A 21,680-nucleotide genomic window follows, 5' to 3' on the forward strand; every position below is an offset into this window, starting at 1 on the left:
TTTGTGTGTTTATTGAACGACAGAATAAAAGATCTGGCAATGTATTGTACAATTTATTACAACTATTCACACGTTGAAAACTTCTGCTCTTATCTAAAACCTCTTCATATGTACAGATTTTACACTGTAAGGGAGCAGCATGTGTGGAACAGAAAATAACGCCACATGGAGGCCCTAAACCTTAGTGGGGGGGGGGAGAAGGTAAGAATTAAAAAGAGACTGAGGAAATGTCCTGACTCTGGGTGGAGCTCCTTACTCTGGTTCTGGGGTGGAGAGGTCCAGGCTGAAGCGGGCCAGAAGGCAGAGATGGTCGGAGCAGCAGAAGGGGTTAGGGAGTCCCTGCGCCGCCCACAGATCGTCCTCTGTCAGCAGAGACAGACGACCCAACAGCTTCAGATGCTTGTCCTGGAAGAAGCGCAGACCTGGCGGGTGACAAAGACAAGTAAGACGGGGACAAAACGCAATACGATCATAGCATGTTCTTTGTGTGATACTCACCCTGGTTGGTGCTGCATATCGGAACCGGCTCCGCAGAATAGAAGATGTAATCTACCGTACTTCCAATTCCCAATGGGAACGTTGTGACCTCATGACGATCTTTAGTGGGCAGGAAGTGGGTGTAAGCTGAGGTCAGCTGAAGGTGATGCTGCAATAAATGGGGTGTCCTGGGGGGAGGGGGTAAAGACAGATTACATACCATGCTACACACTGTACTGAACTGTATCCCACAATACCGCACTGTATACAAGGCCCTATGCACAGCGCACACACATCAATTTTAAGAAGCAGAAGCCGTTCTTAGGCGGGGGGGGGGGGGGTTAGAGCCCAGAAGTGAGCACAGTTGCAATGTGTAGTTCTCTGGCAGGGGGATGGAACACCAAGGTAAATTCAGGGGACTGTTTTATGGCAGGGGGATAGAACACCAAGGTAAACACAGTTACCTGCCAGCACAGGGGGGCGGGTCTCTGGCAGGGGGATTGGACCCCAAGGTGAATGGGGTCACCCATCTGTGCAAGGCACCGTTCTCAGGCAGGGGAAGGCGCTCCGAGGTGGGCACAGGGGGCCCTAAGGTGAACACAGTTAGCTGTCAGCGCAAGGGACTGTTCGCAGGCAGGGGATGGAGCCCCGAGGTGAAAAGTTACATGGCAGTGCAGGGGGCAGTTCTCAGGCGGGGGATGGAGCCCCAAGGTGAACACAGTTCCCTGTCTGCACAGGAGAGCAGAAGTAAAAGTGTTTACCCATCAGCACAAAGGGCTGTTCTCCGGCAGTGGGCAGAGCACAGAAGTAAACGCAGCTACCTGTCAGCGCAAGAGGTGGGAAACAATTAAATGTAGCATTGGTAGAGCACAAGAGTAAACACAGTTACCGGTCATCCCAAGTGGAAAACAGACGTAAACACAGTTAACATTAAGGCCCCATTCACACTGCTGGGGTGACGCTACTTCCCGGGGCGACCTCACAGTTCGCGGCGCGCTGCTCGCACCGCGACCTCGGAGCGGCCGGCACAGACTTCATAACATTGACGTCAATGCAGGTCGCCCCAAAGAAGCTCCGGACCCTGTGTCGCTCCTATTAGAATGGGTCCACAGCTTCTCTGTGGAAGGCGACCAGGTCGCCTGACAGGTCGCCCCAGTGTGAACGGGGGCTTAGGGCAGTTCCCCGTAAGCTCCATCTAATTCTAAGATGGAGAGAGCTGGCAGGATCTTGCAGCAGAATTTACATGTTTACCTTCCATAACGCTGTAGCGGTCATCTATTACTCAGCAATTAGTGTCTTGTCACTAATGTTATGGTGGCCAAAAATCAGCACCTGAATTGCACCTGGCAAGTCTCCAGCAACAGAACATACAGTATCTCACAAAAGTGAGTACACCCTCACATTTTTGTAAATAGTTTGATATCTTTTCATGTGACAACACTGAAGAAATGACACTTTGCTACAATGTAAAGTAGTGAGTGTACAGCTTGTATAACGGTGTAAATTTGCTGTCCCCTCAAAATAACTCAACACACAGCCAATAATGTCTAAACTGCTGGCAACAAAAGCGAGTACACCCCTAGGTGGAAAAATGTCCAAATTGGGCCCAATTAGCCATTTTCCCTCCCAGGTGTCATGTGACTCGTTAGTGTTACAAGGTCTAAGGTGTGAATGGGGAGCAGGTGTGTTATATTTGGTGTTATCGCTCTCACTCTCTCATACTGGTCACTGGAAGTTCAACATGGCACCTCATGGCAAAGAACTCTCTGAGTTGCTCTACATAAAGATGGCCTAGGCTATAAGAAGATTGTCAAGACCCGGAAACCGAGCTGCAGTACGGTGGCCGAGACTATACAGCAGTTTAACAGGGGAGGTTCCACACAGAACAGGCCTCTCCATGGTGGACCGAAGAAGTTGAGTGCACATGATCAGCGTCATATGTAGAGGTTGTCTTTGGGAAATAGACGTATGAGTGCTGCCAGCATTGCTGCAGAGGTTGAAGGTGTGGGGGGTCAGCCTGTCAGTGCTCAGACCATACGCTGTACTATGCATCCATGTCCTGTGGTCTGATGAGACCAAGATAAACTTATTTGGTTCAGATGGGGCCAAGCGTGTGTGGTTGCAACCAGGTGAGAAGTACAAAGTAATGTATGTCTTGCCTACAGTCAAGCATGGTGGTGGGAGTGTCATGGTCTGGGGCTGCATGAGTGCTGCCGGCACTGGGAGCTACAGTTCATGGAGGGAACCATGAATGCTAACGTGTACTGTGACATACTGAAGCAGAGCATGATCCCCTCCCTTCAAAGACTGGGCTGCATTCCAACATGATAACAACCCCAAACACAGCTCCAAGATGACCACTGCCTTGTTAAAGAAGCTGAGGGTAAAGGTGATGGACTGGCCAAGCATATCTTCAGTCCTAAACCCTATTAAGCATCTGTGGGGCATCCTCAAATGGAAAGTGGCGGAGCGCAAGGTCTCCAACACCCACCAGTGGCAACCTGTGAAGCTCTGGTGAACTCCGTGCCCTAGAGGGTTAAGGCAGTGCTGGGAAATAATGGTGGCCACACATAATATTTCGTACTTTGGACCCAATTTGGACATTTTCACTTAGGGGTGTACTCACTTTTGGTGCCAGCGGTTTAGACATTAATGGCTGTGTGTTGAGTTATTTTGAGGTGACAGCAAATTTACACTGTTATACAAGCTGTACACTCACTACTTTACATTGTAGCAAAGTGTCATTTCACATGAACAGATATAATAAAATATTTACAAAAATGTGAGGGGTGTACTCACTTTTGTGAGATAGTGTACATTTGAAGTGAACCCCCCCCCCCCCCCTCATATCCTGGGGCCCTCCTGTGAATACCTGAGCAGTGAATCCGGTGGGTCTGGGAAGATCCCTGCCTGGGCCGCAGCTGTCTGTGGATCTGTCAGACAAATGGGGAAGACGTTACAGCAGCCATAGTAGAGAACACATTTCTATCTCCTGCTCACATTCCTACAACATTCACCCACCTGGATTAATGTCCGTCACCCCCTTGATCAGCACAAGGTTTTGGGGACGCTGAAGGGCGCACTCACAATACCGAAACTCCAAGATGCTTTGGCGGGTGTACGTCTTCCTATCTAATGGCACAAAGACAAATCACAGATATGAGTCTCCCTGTTGAGTCGCAGGTGGGACAGGGTAAGGATGAGTGATCTCACCTTTAACCTTTAGTGGCCTCATCGCAGTGTACTGACAGCTGTCATTGACCCCCAGAAATTCCGGCCACAGAGGGAAGGGCAAAACCCGAGAATAAGGAACTCCAAAGTATTGATCCTGACCGGACACCTAGGAGAAAAATCAATGGTCAGATGGAATAAAGAAAATGGCCAATCCCCTTCCGCTATTCCAACCCCCACCTTCCACGCTGGTATGCTGCGACAGTTCAGGACGCCATTGTGCAGCAGCTGGTAAAGGGGAGAACTGGGTGTTGCGTTTAAATCTCCACACAGGATTATTGGGCATCGCTCGCCTTCAGGGGTGTAGGATAACTTATCCACCTCTGCCAGGAGAAGTGCCAACTGTGCCAGCTTAATGTCCCCTCGGCGGGGGTTGTAGAGGAGGTGTGTGTTGGCTACACACAAGTTGGGAGGGGTGAGCCCTTCTGGTGCCTCCTCAGACAGCAGTGGCCGCAGCAAGAGCACAAGTCCTACATTGTCACGGTTCAGGACATCAACAGCCGGCCGAAAAAACTCCACATGACTTTCCAGGAGCAGAGAGAAGCGCTGAGTCTTGAAGAAAATAGCGCAGCCATCGGTTTTTCGACCCGTCCGCCGCTTGTAGTGGCAGCTATACCCTGCGGAGAAACAAAGGGGTCAGAACACAGCACCCCCTTCTGGTGGCTGCAAAGAGGTGCGAAGAGGAGCATTACCCAGAGCACTAAGGCTGGGCTGGATCTGATCTTTGTAGTGATTTTCCTGAACCTCCTGGAGACACACAATCTGCAAGAGATCAAACATTGCATTTATATATCTTCTGACATATTCCACAGCGCTGTACAGAGAACACTGAGCCAGCCACATCAGTCTCTGCACCACTTTGCTGTCCTACCTGAATCACACACACTACTGGTATTAATTATACAGTCACATACACACAAAGGCAGTATATGGCAACTGAACTACAGGTATTGCATGGGTTTTACAGGCATGACATGGGGGTAATGGGTATGGCACAAGAGGTACAGATATTTTGCAAGCAGCACTGGTGTGAGATGGGTAAAAGTAGGACATAAGCAGTACAGGTATGGAGACAGGGAGTACAGGTATAGCACAGATAGTACAGATATGGCGATAGGTGATATGGATATAACAAAGAGGGGATGGGTATGACACATGCAGTACAGGTATGGGACGGGGATATGAGCACAATACTGGGGGTACAGGCATGACACAGTGGGTACAATATAAATACACTACTCAAAAAATTAAAGGAACACTTTGAAAACATATCAGATTTCAATGAAAACATATCAGCTCTCAATGGGGAAAAGTATCATGCTAGTATGGACTGGGTAATGTGTTTGGAACGAAGGGATGCCACATTGTTTGATGGAAAGTAAAATGATCACCCTACAGAGGGCTGAATTCAAAGACACCCCCAAAATCAAAGTGAAAAATGTTGTAGCAGGCTACTCCATTTTTCTGAAATTTTATTGCAGCAACTCAAAAGGTCCTCAGTAGTTCATATGGCCCCCACGTGCTTGTATGCATGCCCGACAACGTTGGGTCATGCTCCTAATGAGATGACAGATGGTGTCCTGGGGTATTTCTTCCCAGATCTGGACCAGGGCATCACTGAGATCCTGAACAGACTGAAATGCAACCTGGCGGCGTCAGATGGACCGAGACAATGTCCCAGAGGTGTTCTGTTGGATTTAGGTTAGGCGAGCGTGGGGGCCATTCAATTGTATCAATTCCTTCATCCTCCAGGAACTGGCTGCATACTCTCGCCACATGAGGCTGGGCATTGTTGTGCACCAGGAGGAACCCAGGACTCCCTGCACCAGCCTAGGGTCTGACAATGGGTCCAAGGATTTCATCCCCATACCTAATGGCAGTCAGGGTGCCATTGTCTAGCTTGTAGAGGTCTGTGCATCCCTCCATGGATATGCCTCCCCAGACCATCACTGACCCACCACCAAACCGGTCATGCTGAACGATGTTACAGGCAGCATAATGTTCTCCATGGCTTCTCCAGACCCTTTCATGTCTGTCACGTGCTCAGGGTGAACCTGCTCTCATCTGTGAAAAGCACAGGGTGCCAGTGGTAGACCTGCCAATTCTGGTGTTCAATGGAAAATGTCAGTCGAGCTCCACGGTGCTGGGCAATGAGCACAAAGCCCATTAGAGGACATTGGATCCTCAGGCCACCCCCATGAAGTCGGTTTCTGATGGTTTGGTCAGAGACATTCACACCAGTGGCCTGCTGGAGGTCATTTTGTAGGGCTCTGGCAGTGCTCCTCCTGTTCCTCCTTGCACAAAGGAGCAGATACCGGTCCTGCTGATGGGTTAAGGACCTTCCAGGGCCCTGTCCAGCTCTCCTAGAGTAACTGCCTGTCTCCTGGAATCTGCTCCATGCTCTTGAGAAACCTTCTGGCAATGGCACATATTGATGTGTTATCCTGGAGGAGTTGAACTGCCTGTGCATCCTCTGTCTATAGAGACCAGGGTTTGCTTAATGGTACCAGTAGTGACACTGACCCTAACCAAATACAAAATTAGTGCGAAACAGACGGAGAAGATAAATAGGGAAAAAAAAGTATCAGTGGCCTCCTCCTTTATAACCATTCCTGTTTTGGAGGTTGTCTCATTGTTGCCCATCAGTGCAACCGTTGTTAATTTAATTTACACCAAAGCAGCTGAAACTGATTAACTTTTGATGAGAAAAAAAAAAAACATTCCCCTCTGGGTGATCTCTGTACATTACAAGGGTTTTAACAAACTTTGTTGCAGATTCCTACTTTTTGTTTTTCTGAAGAAATCCCTGTTTGTTTCTCTGTGCTGAGTGGGTCTAATGGGAGTGGTTTCATAATTTTCTGTGGCAGCTGCAGGGCTCTAATGAGGAAATCTGCAGGGCCTGCACCCCCTTTAGCCGTGCTTCTATTGGGAGTATCTCACCAAAAATGACATTTTTGTTGCAGGGAATGCCAGAAATCTGACTTGTATCTTAGTGCAGACTTCTGGGAAAATTGGTGAGCCAATCACACAAGCAGGAAATTATGTTTCTGGGAATGTGGTCAGTATACATTCTGTATACAGAACAGCTCCAGGTGGCCATATTGCATTGCATTTTAAGAAAATTACAACAGCTGCAGATTGAAAAGGAAAAGGTAATGTTGAAGAACATTCAATTACAATACGATCTGTGTCACAATTGTATACTCTATAGTGTTTTTCTTTATTTGCTATTTTTTTCCCCATGAAAGTAGAGTTACCCTTTAACTGACCAGATCAATATCCCAGTTGATGCTATACTCTGATAAAAAAGTATTCCTTTCATTTTTTGAGCAGTGTATAAAGTAAGCACATTTACTACAATGTAGATGCACCAAATAAGATAAAGTGATTGTAAAGGCTTAAATAGTTTATAAAATAACAAACACGTTATACTTACCTTCTCTGTGCAATGGAATTGCACAGAACAACCCCAAACTTTCTCTGCTGGGGGTTGCTTGCTAGCAAGTTGCTTGTATTGGGGGTTCCTCTATAGATACACACAGCATGGCTCAGCACTACTTTCTGCTCATAGGATTCCATTGGCAACAGCAGGAGCCAATGGCTTCCGCTGCCTCAGCAAAGCCTATGGGAGACTGGAGAAAGCCACTACAGACGGGCACAGCGATGGATCAAATGAGGACTAAAGTATTTAGGGGGCGATACAAATACTGGGACATGTTTTACCTCCATGCAGGGAATGCATTAAAAAGGTAAAAATGTCTTTGCTTTACAACCACTTTAGGTACGGAAGTATTTAGGGTAAAAAAAAAAATATATATATATATATATATATATATATACACAAACTATTATATGTGTACATCATAACAGGGAGACATGAGATACAAAACAGCAGAAAAGAACAGATACAAAGAGGACAGCCCAAAAACCCCAAAATATCGGATGTCTGGGCTGCAATTTTGTCACACTGTCTAACTTACTTTTGGGCCATCATCTTTGGTTTTCCTTATTACTGTTCTTTATATCTGAAACATTATTTTCTGCTATTTAGCTCATTTTTCACTGTTACTATATATACATATGATACTTTGTGTATGTTTATTTTAAATATGTTATTATATATGTAATATATATTGTGGCCATCTGGGTTTTGAGGGGTGACCCCATTAATTTCAGTTTAAGCACCCCTTCTTTCTTATACTCTACATTCACTCAGGAATAGGTGTGCAAGACACAATCTCTAGTAATTTGTGTGTGACACAGTGGGTAGAGGTATGACACAGGGGTACAGGTATGACAGAGACAGGGGTACAGGTATGACAGACACAGGGGTACAGGTATATTACAGGGGGTAGAGGCATAGAACAGGCAATACAGGTATAGAACAGGCGACACAGGTATGACAGACACAGGGGTACAGGTATAGAACAGGGGGTACAGGTATGGCACGGGGTAAAGGTATAGAACAGGCGATACAGGTCTATTACAGGGGATAGAGGTATGGCACGGGATGACACGGGGTAGAGGTATAGAACAAGCGATACAGGTGTATTACAGGGGGTAGATGGGTATAGCACAGGCGGTAGAGGGGTATAGCACAGGCGGTAGAGGGGTATAGCACAGGCGGTAGAGGGGTATAGCACAGGCGGTAGAGGGGTATAGCACAGGCGGTAGAGGGGTATAGCACAGGCGGTAGAGGGGTATAGCACAGGCGGTACATATTACAGGGGGTACAGGTATATTACAGAGAGTGCACATATAGCACAGGCGATGCATATTACAGGGGGTAGAGGCACAGCAGAGGCGGAAGCAGGCACAGCAGAGGCGGAAGCAGGCACAGCAGAGGCGGAAGAAGGCACAGCAGAGGCGGAAGCAGGCACAGCAGAGGCGGAAGCAGGCACAGCAGAGGCGGAAGCAGGCACAGCAGAGGAGGAAGCAGGCACAGCAGAGGAGGTAGCAGGCACAGCAGAGGAGGTAGCAGGCACAGCAGAGGAGGTAGCAGGCACAGCAGAGGCGGAAACCGGCACAGCAGAGGCGGAAACCGGCACAGCAGAGGCGGAAACCGGCACAGCAGAGGCGGAAACCGGCACAGCAGAGGCGGAAACCGGCACAGCAGAGGCGGAAACCGGCACAGCAGAGGCGGAAACCGGCACAGCAGAGGCGGAAACCGGCACAGCAGAGGCGGAAACAGGCACAGCAGAGGCGGAAACAGGCACAGCAGAGGCGGAAACAGGCATAGCAGAGGCAATACAAGTCTAAAACAGGGGGAACAAGTATGACACAAGAGGTGCAGGTACGAAGTAAAGGGCACGGGTATGACACAAGGTTGTACAGGTATGGCACAGACAGTACAGGTATAGCAAAGGTGTTACTGGTATGGCACAGGGGGTACAGGTACAGCACAGGAGGTGACTCACATCGGCCTCCCAGTGCTGCAGCTCCTGGAGCAAGTTGGGCCAGCGGTAGTCCCAGTGCAGGATGGAGGGGGGGCAGTGCTGGTACAGGTGGGGGTTCTGCTCGATCAGGTCCTGAGACAGAATATTGTAGGACAGGACGGTGAAATCAAACTGCTTCTCACCCAGTTCAACCAAATCCGGATTGTACAAATCCTGCCAATCCCTCCACAGGACCTCTGCCGGGACAGAAGAGAGCACAGCACTGACTGAGCAATACAGGGAAGAGTGTCAGTGAGTGAGGCAATGTGTCAGTGTGAATGGCAGTGTGTCAGTGTGTTGCACAGTGTACATGGCACTTTGTACTCACCGTGGTAGACGATGGGCTGCGGAAGGTTCTGCTCTATGTCCCCCATCTGCCATTTCTTTTCCTGCTCCCCATCTCCATCCTTCTTGTCTTGGGGTAGTTTCCAGTCCAGCACAGCCGGGTCTTCTTCTAAGGACCCCTCCACTTGGGGTGTCTTCTCCTCCCTCAGTATCGGGGTCTCTGTGGTTGTCTCTACACTCTCCATGTTAGCAGAGCGCCATCATCTTTCCTGTGTGGGAGTAATATCTCCTTCATTATATTCTACAAAAGAAGAGTCTCCCTCCCCCTTGTGTGACCCCCAAACATCACTGCTATATTGGTACACAAGCAACGGGGCCCCCTAGTATACTGACATCAGGGGCCCAAAGTATACTAATATATTACACCAGGAACCCCTAGGATACTGACTATAGGGGTCCTTGATGTACACACAAAGAAATCAGGGGCTCCCCTATACTGATAATTGACATCAGGTCCCCCAAGTATACTGGCACACCGACATCAAGGGGCCAAGTATACGGACATGCTGACGCCAAGGGCCCCGAGTATATGGACATGCTGACGCCAAGGGCCCTGAGTATACTGACACCAAGGGCCCGAGTATACAGACATGCTAACACCAAGGACCCCGTTGTATACTGACACACTGACACCAAGGGCCCCGAGTATACTGACACCAAGGGCCCCGAGTATACTGACACACTGACACCAAGGGCCCCGAGTATACTGACACAAACAGTCCCAAGTATACTGACACACTGACACCAAGGGCCCCGAGTATACTGACACCAAGGGCCCAGAGTATACTGACATGCTAACACCAAGGGCCCAGAGTATACTGACACAAACAGTCCCAAGTATACTGACACAATGACCCCCCCCCCCCCCCGAGTATACAGACACCAAGGGTCCCCCCCCCCCCCCGAGTATACTGACAGCAAGAGTCCCCCCTGAGTATACAGACACCAAGGGTCCCCCCTGAGTATACAGACACCAAGGGTCCCCCCTGAGTATACAGACACCAAGGGTCCCCCCGAGTATACAGACACCAAGGGTCCCCCCGAGTATACAGACACCAAGGGCCCCCCCCGAGTATACAGACACCAAGGGCCCCCCCGAGTATACAGACACAAAGGGCACCCCGAGTATACAGACACAAAGGGCACCCCCGAGTATACAGACACCAAGGGTCCCACCGAGTATACAGACACCAAGGGTCCCCCCCAAGTATACAGACACCAGGGGTCCCACCGAGTATACAGACACCAAGGGTCCCACCGAGTATACAGACACCAAGGGTCCCCCCCGAGTATACAGACACCAAGGGTCCCCCCCGAGTATACAGACACCAAGGGTCCCCCCCGAGTATACAGACACCAAGGGTCCCCCCCCGAGTATACAGACACCAAGGGGTGCCCCGAGTATACAGACACCAAGGGGTGCCCCGAGTATACAGACACAAAGGGCACCCCGAGTATACAGACACAAAGGGCACCCCCGAGTATACAGACACCAAGGGTCCCACCGAGTATACAGACACCAAGGGTCCCCCCCAAGTATACAGACACCAGGGGTCCCACCGAGTATACAGACACCAAGGGTCCCACCGAGTATACAGACACCAAGGGTCCCCCCCGAGTATACAGACACCAAGGGTCCCCCCCGAGTATACAGACACCAAGGGTCCCCCCCGAGTATACAGACACCAAGGGTCCCCCCCCCCCCCCCCGAGTATACTGACAGCAAGAGTCCCCCCTGAGTATACAGACACCAAGGGTCCCCCCTGAGTATACAGACACCAAGGGTCCCCCCTGAGTATACAGACACCAAGGGTCCCCCCGAGTATACAGACACCAAGGGTCCCCCCGAGTATACAGACACCAAGGGCCCCCCCCGAGTATACAGACACCAAGGGCCCCCCCGAGTATACAGACACAAAGGGCACCCCGAGTATACAGACACAAAGGGCACCCCCGAGTATACAGACACCAAGGGTCCCACCGAGTATACAGACACCAAGGGTCCCCCCCAAGTATACAGACACCAGGGGTCCCACCGAGTATACAGACACCAAGGGTCCCACCGAGTATACAGACACCAAGGGTCCCCCCCGAGTATACAGACACCAAGGGTCCCCCCCGAGTATACAGACACCAAGGGTCCCCCCCGAGTATACAGACACCAAGGGTCCCCCCCCGAGTATACAGACACCAAGGGGTGCCCCGAGTATACAGACACCAAGGGGTGCCCCGAGTATACAGACACAAAGGGCACCCCGAGTATACAGACACAAAGGGCACCCCCGAGTATACAGACACCAAGGGTCCCACCGAGTATACAGACACCAAGGGTCCCCCCCAAGTATACAGACACCAGGGGTCCCACCGAGTATACAGACACCAAGGGTCCCACCGAGTATACAGACACCAAGGGTCCCCCCCGAGTATACAGACACCAAGGGTCCCCCCCGAGTATACAGACACCAAGGGTCCCCCCCGAGTATACAGACACCAAGGGTCCCCCCCCCCCCCCGAGTATACTGACAGCAAGAGTCCCCCCTGAGTATACAGACACCAAGGGTCCCCCCTGAGTATACAGACACCAAGGGTCCCCCCTGAGTATACAGACACCAAGGGTCCCCCCGAGTATACAGACACCAAGGGTCCCCCCGAGTATACAGACACCAAGGGCCCCCCCCGAGTATACAGACACCAAGGGCCCCCCCGAGTATACAGACACAAAGGGCACCCCGAGTATACAGACACAAAGGGCACCCCCGAGTATACAGACACCAAGGGTCCCACCGAGTATACAGACACCAAGGGTCCCCCCCAAGTATACAGACACCAGGGGTCCCACCGAGTATACAGACACCAAGGGTCCCACCGAGTATACAGACACCAAGGGTCCCCCCCGAGTATACAGACACCAAGGGTCCCCCCCGAGTATACAGACACCAAGGGTCCCCCCCGAGTATACAGACACCAAGGGTCCCCCCCCGAGTATACAGACACCAAGGGGTGCCCCGAGTATACAGACACCAAGGGGTGCCCCGAGTATACAGACACCAAGGGCCCCCCCGAGTATACAGACACCAAGGGCCCCCCCCGAGTATACAGACACCAAGGGCCCCCCCGAGTATACAGACACCAAGGGCCCCCCCGAGTATACAGACACCAAGGGCCCCCCCGAGTATACAGACACCAAGGGCCCCCCCGAGTATACAGACACCAAGGGCACCCCCGAGTATACAGACACAAAGGGCACCCCCGAGTATACAGACACAAAGGGCACCCCCGAGTATACAGACACAAAGGGCACCCCCGAGTATACAGACACAAAGGGCACCCCCGAGTATACAGACACCAAGGGTCCCCCCAAGTATACAGACACCAGGGGTCCCACCGAGTATACAGACACCAAGGGTCCCACCGAGTATACAGACACCAAGGGCCCCCCCCCGAGTATACAGACACCAAGGATCCCCCCCGAGTATACAGACACCAAGGGCCCCCCCGAGTATACTGACACCAAGGGTCCCCCCGAGTATACTGACACCAAGGGTCCCCCCGAGTATACTGACACCAAGGGTCCCCCCGAGTATACTGACACCAAGGGTCCCCCCGAGTATACTGACACCAAGGGTCCCCCCCGAGTATACTGACACCAAGGGTCCCCCCCGAGTATACGGACACCAAGGGTCCCCCCCGAGTATACGGACACCAAGGGTCCCCCCCGAGTATACTGACACCAAGGGTCCCCCCCGAGTATACTGACACCAAGGGTCCCCCCCGAGTATACGGACACCAAGGGTCCCCCCCGAGTATACGGACACCAAGGGTCCCCCCCGAGTATACTGACACCAAGGGTCCCCCCGAGTATACTGACACCAAGGGTCCCCCCGAGTATACTGACACCAAGGGTCCCCCCGAGTATACTGACACCAAGGGTCCCCCCGAGTATACTGACACCAAGGGTCCCCCCGAGTATACTGACACCAAGGGTCCCCCCCGAGTATACTGACACCAAGGGTCCCCCCCGAGTATACTGACACCAAGGGTCCCCCCCGAGTATACTGACACCAAGGGTCCCCCCGAGTATACTGACACCAAGGGTCCCCCCGAGTATACAGACACCAAGGGTCCCCCCGAGTATACAGACACCAAGGGTCCCCCCGAGTATACAGACACCAAGGGTCCCCCCCCCCCCCGAGTATACTGACACCAAGGGTCCCCCCCGAGTATACGGACACCAAGGGTCCCCCCCGAGTATACGGACACCAAGGGTCCCCCCCGAGTATACTGACACCAAGGGTCCCCCCCGAGTATACGGACACCAAGGGTCCCCCCCGAGTATACTGACACCAAGGGTCCCCCCCGAGTATACTGACACCAAGGGTCCCCCCCGAGTATTCTGACACCAAGGGTCCCCCCCGAGTATACAGACACCAAGGGTCCCCCCCGAGTATACAGACACCAAGGGTCCCCCCCGAGTATACAGACACCAAGGGTCCCCCCGAGTATACAGACACCAAGGGTCCCCCCCGAGTATACTGACACCAAGGGTCCCCCCCGAGTATACAGACACCAAGGGTCCCCCCGAGTATACAGACACCAAGGGTCCCCCCCGAGTATACTGACACCAAGGGTCCCCCCCGAGTATACTGACACCAAGGGTCCCCCCCGAGTATACTGACACCAAGGGTCCCCCCCCCCGAGTATACTGACACCAAGGGTCCCCCCCCCCGAGTATACTGACACCAAGGGTCCCCCCGAGTATTCTGACACCAAGGGTCCCCCCGAGTATACGGACACCAAGGGTCCCCCCGAGTATACGGACACCAAGGGTCCCCCCGAGTATACTGACACCAAGGGTCCCCCCGAGTATACAGACACCAAGGGTCCCCCCGAGTATACAGACACCAAGGGTCCCCTGAGTATACTGACACCAAGGGTCCCCCCGAGTATACTGACACCAAGGGTCCCCCCGAGTATACTGACACCAAGGGTCCCCCCGAGTATACAGACACCAAGGGTCCCCCCCGAGTATACAGACACCAAGGGTCCCCCCGAGTATACAGACACCAAGGGTCCCCCCCGAGTATACTGACACCAAGGGGCCCCCGAGTATACAGACACCAAGGGTCCCCCCCGAGTATACTGACACCAAGGGGCCCCCCCGAGTATACTGACACCAAGGGGCCCCCCCGAGTATACTGACACCAAGGGGCCCCCGAGTATACAGACACCAAGGGCCCCCCCGAGTATACAGACACCAAGGGTCCCCCCCGAGTATTCTGACACCAAGGGTCCCCCCCGAGTATACGGACACCAAGGGTCCCCCCGAGTATACGGACACCAAGGGTCCCCCCGAGTATACAGACACCAAGGGTCCCCCCGAGTATACAGACACCAAGGGTCCCCCCGAGTATACAGACACCAAGGGTCCCCTGAGTATACTGACACCAAGGGTCCCCCCGAGTATACTGACACCAAGGGTCCCCCCCGAGTATACTGACACCAAGGGTCCCCCCCGAGTATACTGACACCAAGGGTCCCCCCGAGTATACAGACACCAAGGGTCCCCCCCGAGTATACAGACACCAAGGGTCCCCCCCGAGTATACAGACACCAAGGGTCCCCCCGAGTATACAGACACCAAGGGTCCCCCCCGAGTATACTGACACCAAGGGTCCCCCCCGAGTATACAGACACCAAGGGTCCCCCCGAGTATACAGACACCAAGGGTCCCCCCCGAGTATACTGACACCAAGGGTCCCCCCCGAGTATACTGACACCAAGGGGCCCCCGAGTATACTGACACCAAGGGGCCCCCGAGTATACAGACACCAAGGGGCCCCCGAGTATACAGACACCAAGGGCCCCCCCGAGTATACAGACACCAAGGGCCCCCCCGAGTATACAGACACCAAGGGTCCCCCCCGAGTATACTGACACCAAGGGTCCCCCCGAGTATACAGACACCAAGGGTCCCCCCGAGTATACAGACACCAAGGGTCCCCCCCGAGTATACTGACACCAAGGGGCCCCCGAGTATACAGACACCAAGGGTCCCCCCCTAATATACTGACACCAAGGGGCCCCCGAGTATACTGACACCAAGGGGCCCCCGAGTATACTGACACCAAGGGGCCCCCGAGTATACTGACACCAAGGGGCCCCCGAGTATACTGACACCAAGGGGCCCCCGAGTATACTGACACCAAGGGGCCCCCGAGTATACTGACACCAAGGGGCCCCCGAGTATACAGACACCAAGCGCCCCCCCGAGTATACAGACACCAAGGGTCCCCCCCGAGTATACTGACACCAAGGGTCCCCCCCGAGTATACTGACACCAAGGGTCCCCCCCGAGTATACTGACACCAAGGGTCCCCCCGAGTATACAGACACCAAGGGTCCCCCCCCCGAGTATACTGACACCAAGGGTCCCCCCCCCGAGTATACAGACACCAAGGGGCCCCCGAGTATACAGACACCAAGGGCCCCCCCGAGTATACTGACACCAAGGGGCCCCCCGAGTATACTGACACCAAGGGTCCCCCCCGAGTATACTGACACCAAGGGTCCCCCCCGAGTATACTGACACCAAGGGTCCCCCCGAGTATTCTGACACCAAGGGTCCCCCCCAAGTATACAGACACCAAGGGTCCCCCCGAGTATTCTGATACCAAGGGTCCCCCCCGAGTATACAGACACCAAGGGCCCCCCCGAGTATACTGACACCAAGGGTCCCCCCGAGTATACTGACACCAAGGGTCCCCCCCGAGTATACTGACACCAAGGGTCCCCCCGAGTATACAGACACCAAGGGTCCCCCCCGAGTATACAGACACCAAGGGTCCCCCCCGAGTATACAGACACCAAGGGTCCCCCCGAGTATACAGACACCAAGGGTCCCCCCCGAGTATACTGACACCAAGGGTCCCCCCCGAGTATACAGACACCAAGGGTCCCCCCGAGTATACAGACACCAAGGGTCCCCCCCGAGTATACTGACACCAAGGGTCCCCCCCGAGTATACTGACACCAAGGGGCCCCCGAGTATACTGACACCAAGGGGCCCCCGAGTATACAGACACCAAGGGGCCCCCGAGTATACAGACACCAAGGGCCCCCCCGAGTATACAGACACCAAGGGCCCCCCCGAGTATACAGACACCAAGGGTCCCCCCCGAGTATACTGACACCAAGGGTCCCCCCGAGTATACAGACACCAAGGGTCCCCCCGAGTATACAGACACCAAGGGTCCCCCCCGAGTATACTGACACCAAGGGGCCCCCGAGTATACAGACACCAAGGGTCCCCCCCTAATATACTGACACCAAGGGGCCCCCGAGTATACTGACACCAAGGGGCCCCCGAGTATACTGACACCAAGGGGCCCCCGAGTATACTGACACCAAGGGGCCCCCGAGTATACTGACACCAAGGGGCCCCCGAGTATACTGACACCAAGGGGCCCCCGAGTATACAGACACCAAGCGCCCCCCCGAGTATACAGACACCAAGGGTCCCCCCCGAGTATACTGACACCAAGGGTCCCCCCCGAGTATACTGACACCAAGGGTCCCCCCCGAGTATACTGACACCAAGGGTCCCCCCGAGTATACAGACACCAAGGGTCCCCCCCCGAGTATACTGACACCAAGGGTCCCCCCCCGAGTATACAGACACCAAGGGGCCCCCGAGTATACAGACACCAAGGGCCCCCCCGAGTATACTGACACCAAGGGGCCCCCCGAGTATACTGACACCAAGGGTCCCCCCCGAGTATACTGACACCAAGGGTCCCCCCCGAGTATACTGACACCAAGGGTCCCCCCCGAGTATACTGACACCAAGGGTCCCCCCGAGTATTCTGACACCAAGGGTCCCCCCCAAGTATACAGACACCAAGGGTCCCCCCGAGTATTCTGATACCAAGGGTCCCCCCCGAGTATACAGACACCAAGGGCCCCCCCGAGTATACTGACACCAAGGGTCCCCCCGAGTATACTGACACCAAGGGTCCCCCCGAGTATACTGACACCAAGGGTCCCCCCGAGTATTCTGACACCAAGGGTCCCCCCCGAGTATACAGACACCAAGGGGCCCCCGAGTATACAGACACCAAGGGTCCCCCCCGAGTATACTGACACCAAGGGGCCCCCGAGTATACAGACACCAAGGGCCCCCCCGAGTATACAGACACCAAGGGTCCCCCCCGAGTATACTGACACCAAGGGTCCCCCCCGAGTATACAGACACCAAGGGTCCCCCGGAGTATACAGACACCAAGGGTCCCCCCGAGTATACAGACACCAAGGGTCCCCCCCGAGTATACTGACACCAAGGGTCCCCCCCGAGTATACTGACACCAAGGGGCCCCCGAGTATACAGACACCAAGGGTCCCCCCCGAGTATACTGACACCAAGGGGCCCCCGAGTATACTGACACCAAGGGCCCCCCCGAGTATACAGACACCAAGGGCCCCCCCGAGTATACAGACACCAAGGGTCCCCCCCGAGTATACAGACACCAAGGGTCCCCCCCGAGTATACAGACACCAAGGGTCCCCCCGAGTATACAGACACCAAGGGTCCCCCCGAGTATACAGACACCAAGGGTCCCCCCCGAGTATACTGACACCAAGGGGCCCCCGAGTATACAGACACCAAGGGTCCCCCCCGAGTATACTGACACCAAGGGGCCCCCGAGTATACTGACACCAAGGGGCCCCCGAGTATACTGACACCAAGGGGCCCCCGAGTATACAGACACCAAGCGCCCCCCCCGAGTATACTGACACCAAGGGTCCCCCCCGAGTATACTGACACCAAGGGTCCCCCCCGAGTATACTGACACCAAGGGTCCCCCCGAGTATACAGACACCAAGGGTCCCCCCCCGAGTATACTGACACCAAGGGTCCCCCCGAGTATACAGACACCAAGGGGCCCCCGAGTATACAGACACCAAGGGCCCCCCCGAGTATACTGACACCAAGGGGCCCCCCGAGTATACTGACACCAAGGGTCCCCCCCGAGTATACTGACACCAAGGGTCCCCCCCGAGTATACTGACACCAAGGGTCCCCCCGAGTATTCTGACACCAAGGGTCCCCCCCGAGTATACAGACACCAAGGGTCCCCCCGAGTATACTGACACCAAGGGTCCCCCCGAGTATACTGACACCAAGGGTCCCCCCGAGTATACTGACACCAAGGGTCCCCCCGAGTATTCTGATACCAAGGGTCCCCCCCGAGTATACAGACACCAAGGGCCCCCCCGAGTATTCTGACACCAAGGGTCCCCCCCGAGTATACTGACACCAAGGGCCCCCACATGAAGTGTCAGAGTTGATGGTATTGGGGTCTCTGTGGTTCTCTCTGCACCCTCCATGTCAGCAGAGCGCCATCATCTGTCTTGTGTGGGAATAGAATCTCTGTCATTATATTCTACCCCCTCCCCCATGTGTGACCCCCAAACATCACGGGCCCCACTATACCAAAACACTGACAACGGGGGTCCCGCAGGAAGTGTCAGTGTTTAGGGCCTTGCTCGCCCCGCCCATTTTATGGGGTGTCTCACCCGCTTCCTACACACCCGATTATCTTCAACTCCGATAAACTTCCGCTTATCCTCGAGTCACACCACGTGCTTCCTCTCACAACAAAAATACACACGTCACTTCCGGATGAGCGGAATGTCCCCAAGTGTATGTCCCGCCCACTACCTATGTGTCCCTTCCCCCATAGTGAGGTCAACAGACCCATCCCCCTCACAAGACACTGATCCCTCTCTCCATCCATCCCCTCCCCCACACTGATCTTCAGGGACACCCCCTTTCCCCACACGTGTTCAATGGACACCCCCTCCACAATACTGATCCCCAAGGAGTCCCTTCCCATTCTAATTCCTAGGGACACCCTTTTCTCCATAGAACATGTGGTCTGGAGGTGGTAGAGGGGCAGTCAGGGCACTATGAGGTGGGGGGAAGGGTAGAATCCTCAAAAGCTTCTGCTTCCTCCTTCCTCAATTACTGAGTGATCCCAGACAGGTGATGAGATCAGCTAATATATTAAAGTGTTACTAAACCCATGAGTCTGCATTCCCTATATCCGCTCTCCCCAGGACTCTGCAGTCACTATATCTGGTCTCCCCAGGACTCTGCATTCACTATATCTGGTCCCCCCAGGAGCCTGCATTCACTATATCTGCTCTCCCCAGGACTCTGCATTCACTATATCTGGTCTCCCCATGAGCCTGCATTCCCTATATCCGCTCTCCCCAGGACTCTGCATTCACTATATCTGGTCTCCCCAGGAGCCTGCAGTCACTATATCTGCTCTCCCCAGGACTCTGCAGTCACTATATCTGTTCTCCCCAGGACCCTGCAGTCACTATAGCTGGTCTCCCCAGGACCCTGCATTCACTATATCTGCTCTCCCCAGGAGCCTGCATTCACTATATCTGCTCTCCCCAGGACTCTGCAGTCACTATATCTGGTCTCCCCAGGAGCCTGCAGTCACTATATCTGGTCTCCCCAGGACTCTGCATTCACTATATCTGGTCCCCCCAGGAGCCTACATTCACTATATCTGGTCCCCCCAGGAACCTGCAGTCACTATATCTGCTCTCCCCAGGACTCTGCAGTCACTATATCTGGTCTCCCCAGGAGCCTGCAGTCACTATATCTGTTCTCCCCAGGACCCTGCATTCACTATATCTGCTCTCCCCAGGAGCCTGCATTCACTATATCTGCTCTCCCCAGGACTCTGAAGTCACTATATCTGGTCTCCCCAGGAGCCTGCAGTCACTATATCTGTTCTCCCCAGGAGCCTGCAGTCACTATATCTGCTCTCCCCAGGACTCTGCAGTCACTATATCTCGTCTCCCCAGGAGCCTGCAGTCACTATATCTGTTCTCCCCAGGACCCTGCATTCACTATATCTGCTCTCCCCAGGAGCCTGCAGTCACTATAGCTGGTCTCCCCAGGACCCTGCATTCACTATATCTGGTCTCCCCAGGAGCCTGCGTTCACTATATCTGGTCCCCCATAGTACACAGAAAATGGAAGTGCAATTATTTTATTAAATACAAACTGACAAATACCTTTTCTCATCAGCAGTATATAGCAGTCTTGTGACTTCTATCAGTGTCTGGTTGAAGCTTGTATGAGGAGTTTTCATACTGCACGGAGCTGTCCTATCAGGATCCAGGAGCCCTGACCCTAAGTCTGGACAGTGCTGATTAGCCCTGGGCTGATCAAATGTACCCTCCCAAGAAAAAAAAAATCTTTAGCAATACACACCAAACTGAGCATTTGCAGAGTGCCCCCAAGGCTCTGTACTATCCAGACATGTTATGCATTCGGGGAAAAAGGGGAGGATCAGAGAAGACAGGATCAAACAGCCTTTTTACACAATGCACAGAATTAACCCCTCAGGTTCCACAGTGAGAATAACAAGCATGCTTTACTGCATTTACAGACTTATTTCACTGGGTTAAGTAACACTTTAACCGGTTGCCGACCGCCGCAAGCACATATACTGCGGCGGTCAGCCCCGGCCAGGCAAAGTGACGTATTGGTACGTCTCTAGCCTGGGAGCCAATAGCGGGCGAGTGCGTGCCGCCGGAGGCGCGCTCCCGCCCCGGCTTGTTCACAGACACTTCCGTGCGTGTGACCGGTGGACCCGATGTCCACCGGTCACTCGCGATCGTCCGCTGTGAAGGGAGAAAGGCTGGCGGCTAATGTAAACAAAGCCGCCTGTCATTCTCCCCTGTGTAAAAGCACTGATCATACGGTTCTGCTATGTAGGATCATTGATCTGTGCTGTTACACCTCTAGCCACATCCCTGCACAATTAGAAACACGCCCCTAGGGACACACTTAACCCCTCCCTCTCCAATAAAGTTGACCCCTTCACTGCCAGTGTTATTTTTACAGTAACAGTGCATATGTATAGCACTGATTACTGTAGTAATGTCACTGGTACCCCCAAAAATGTCAGTCAAGGGTCCGATCTGTCCGCCGCAATGTTGCAGTCCCCCAAAAAAAATCGCAGATCGCCGCCATTACTCGTTAAAAAAAAAAAACAACAAAAATGACAAAAATCTTTCCCTTAGTTAGTAAATGCAATAACTTTTGCGCAAACCAATCAAAATACGCTTATTGTGGTTTTTTTTACCAAACATATGTAGCAGAAA

The 21,680-nt window shown here is 53.4% G+C and overlaps 1 protein-coding gene across 1 annotated transcript; it reads right to left on the reverse strand.

Moving 5' to 3' along the window:
• Nucleotides 1-40: 40 nt before the first annotated feature.
• On the reverse strand, nucleotides 41-19,153 carry ANGEL1 (angel homolog 1). The gene is made up of 10 exons (XM_082242781.1): nucleotides 19,077-19,153; nucleotides 9,472-9,697; nucleotides 9,126-9,340; nucleotides 4,401-4,470; nucleotides 3,889-4,325; nucleotides 3,691-3,817; nucleotides 3,499-3,609; nucleotides 3,350-3,410; nucleotides 499-665; nucleotides 41-422 (listed from the first exon to the last, which is right to left on the reverse strand). The coding sequence occupies exons 2-10, from the start codon at nucleotides 9,671-9,673 to the stop codon at nucleotides 253-255; spliced, it is 1,560 nt and encodes a 519-aa protein (XP_082098907.1). The 5' UTR covers nucleotides 9,674-9,697; nucleotides 19,077-19,153; the 3' UTR covers nucleotides 41-252.
• Between the last annotated feature and the right edge of the window lie 2,527 nt (nucleotides 19,154-21,680).

This window comes from Pelophylax lessonae, assembly GCF_965119305.1.
Source record: "Pelophylax lessonae genome assembly, chromosome: 13".
NCBI lineage: Eukaryota > Metazoa > Chordata > Amphibia > Anura > Ranidae > Pelophylax > Pelophylax lessonae.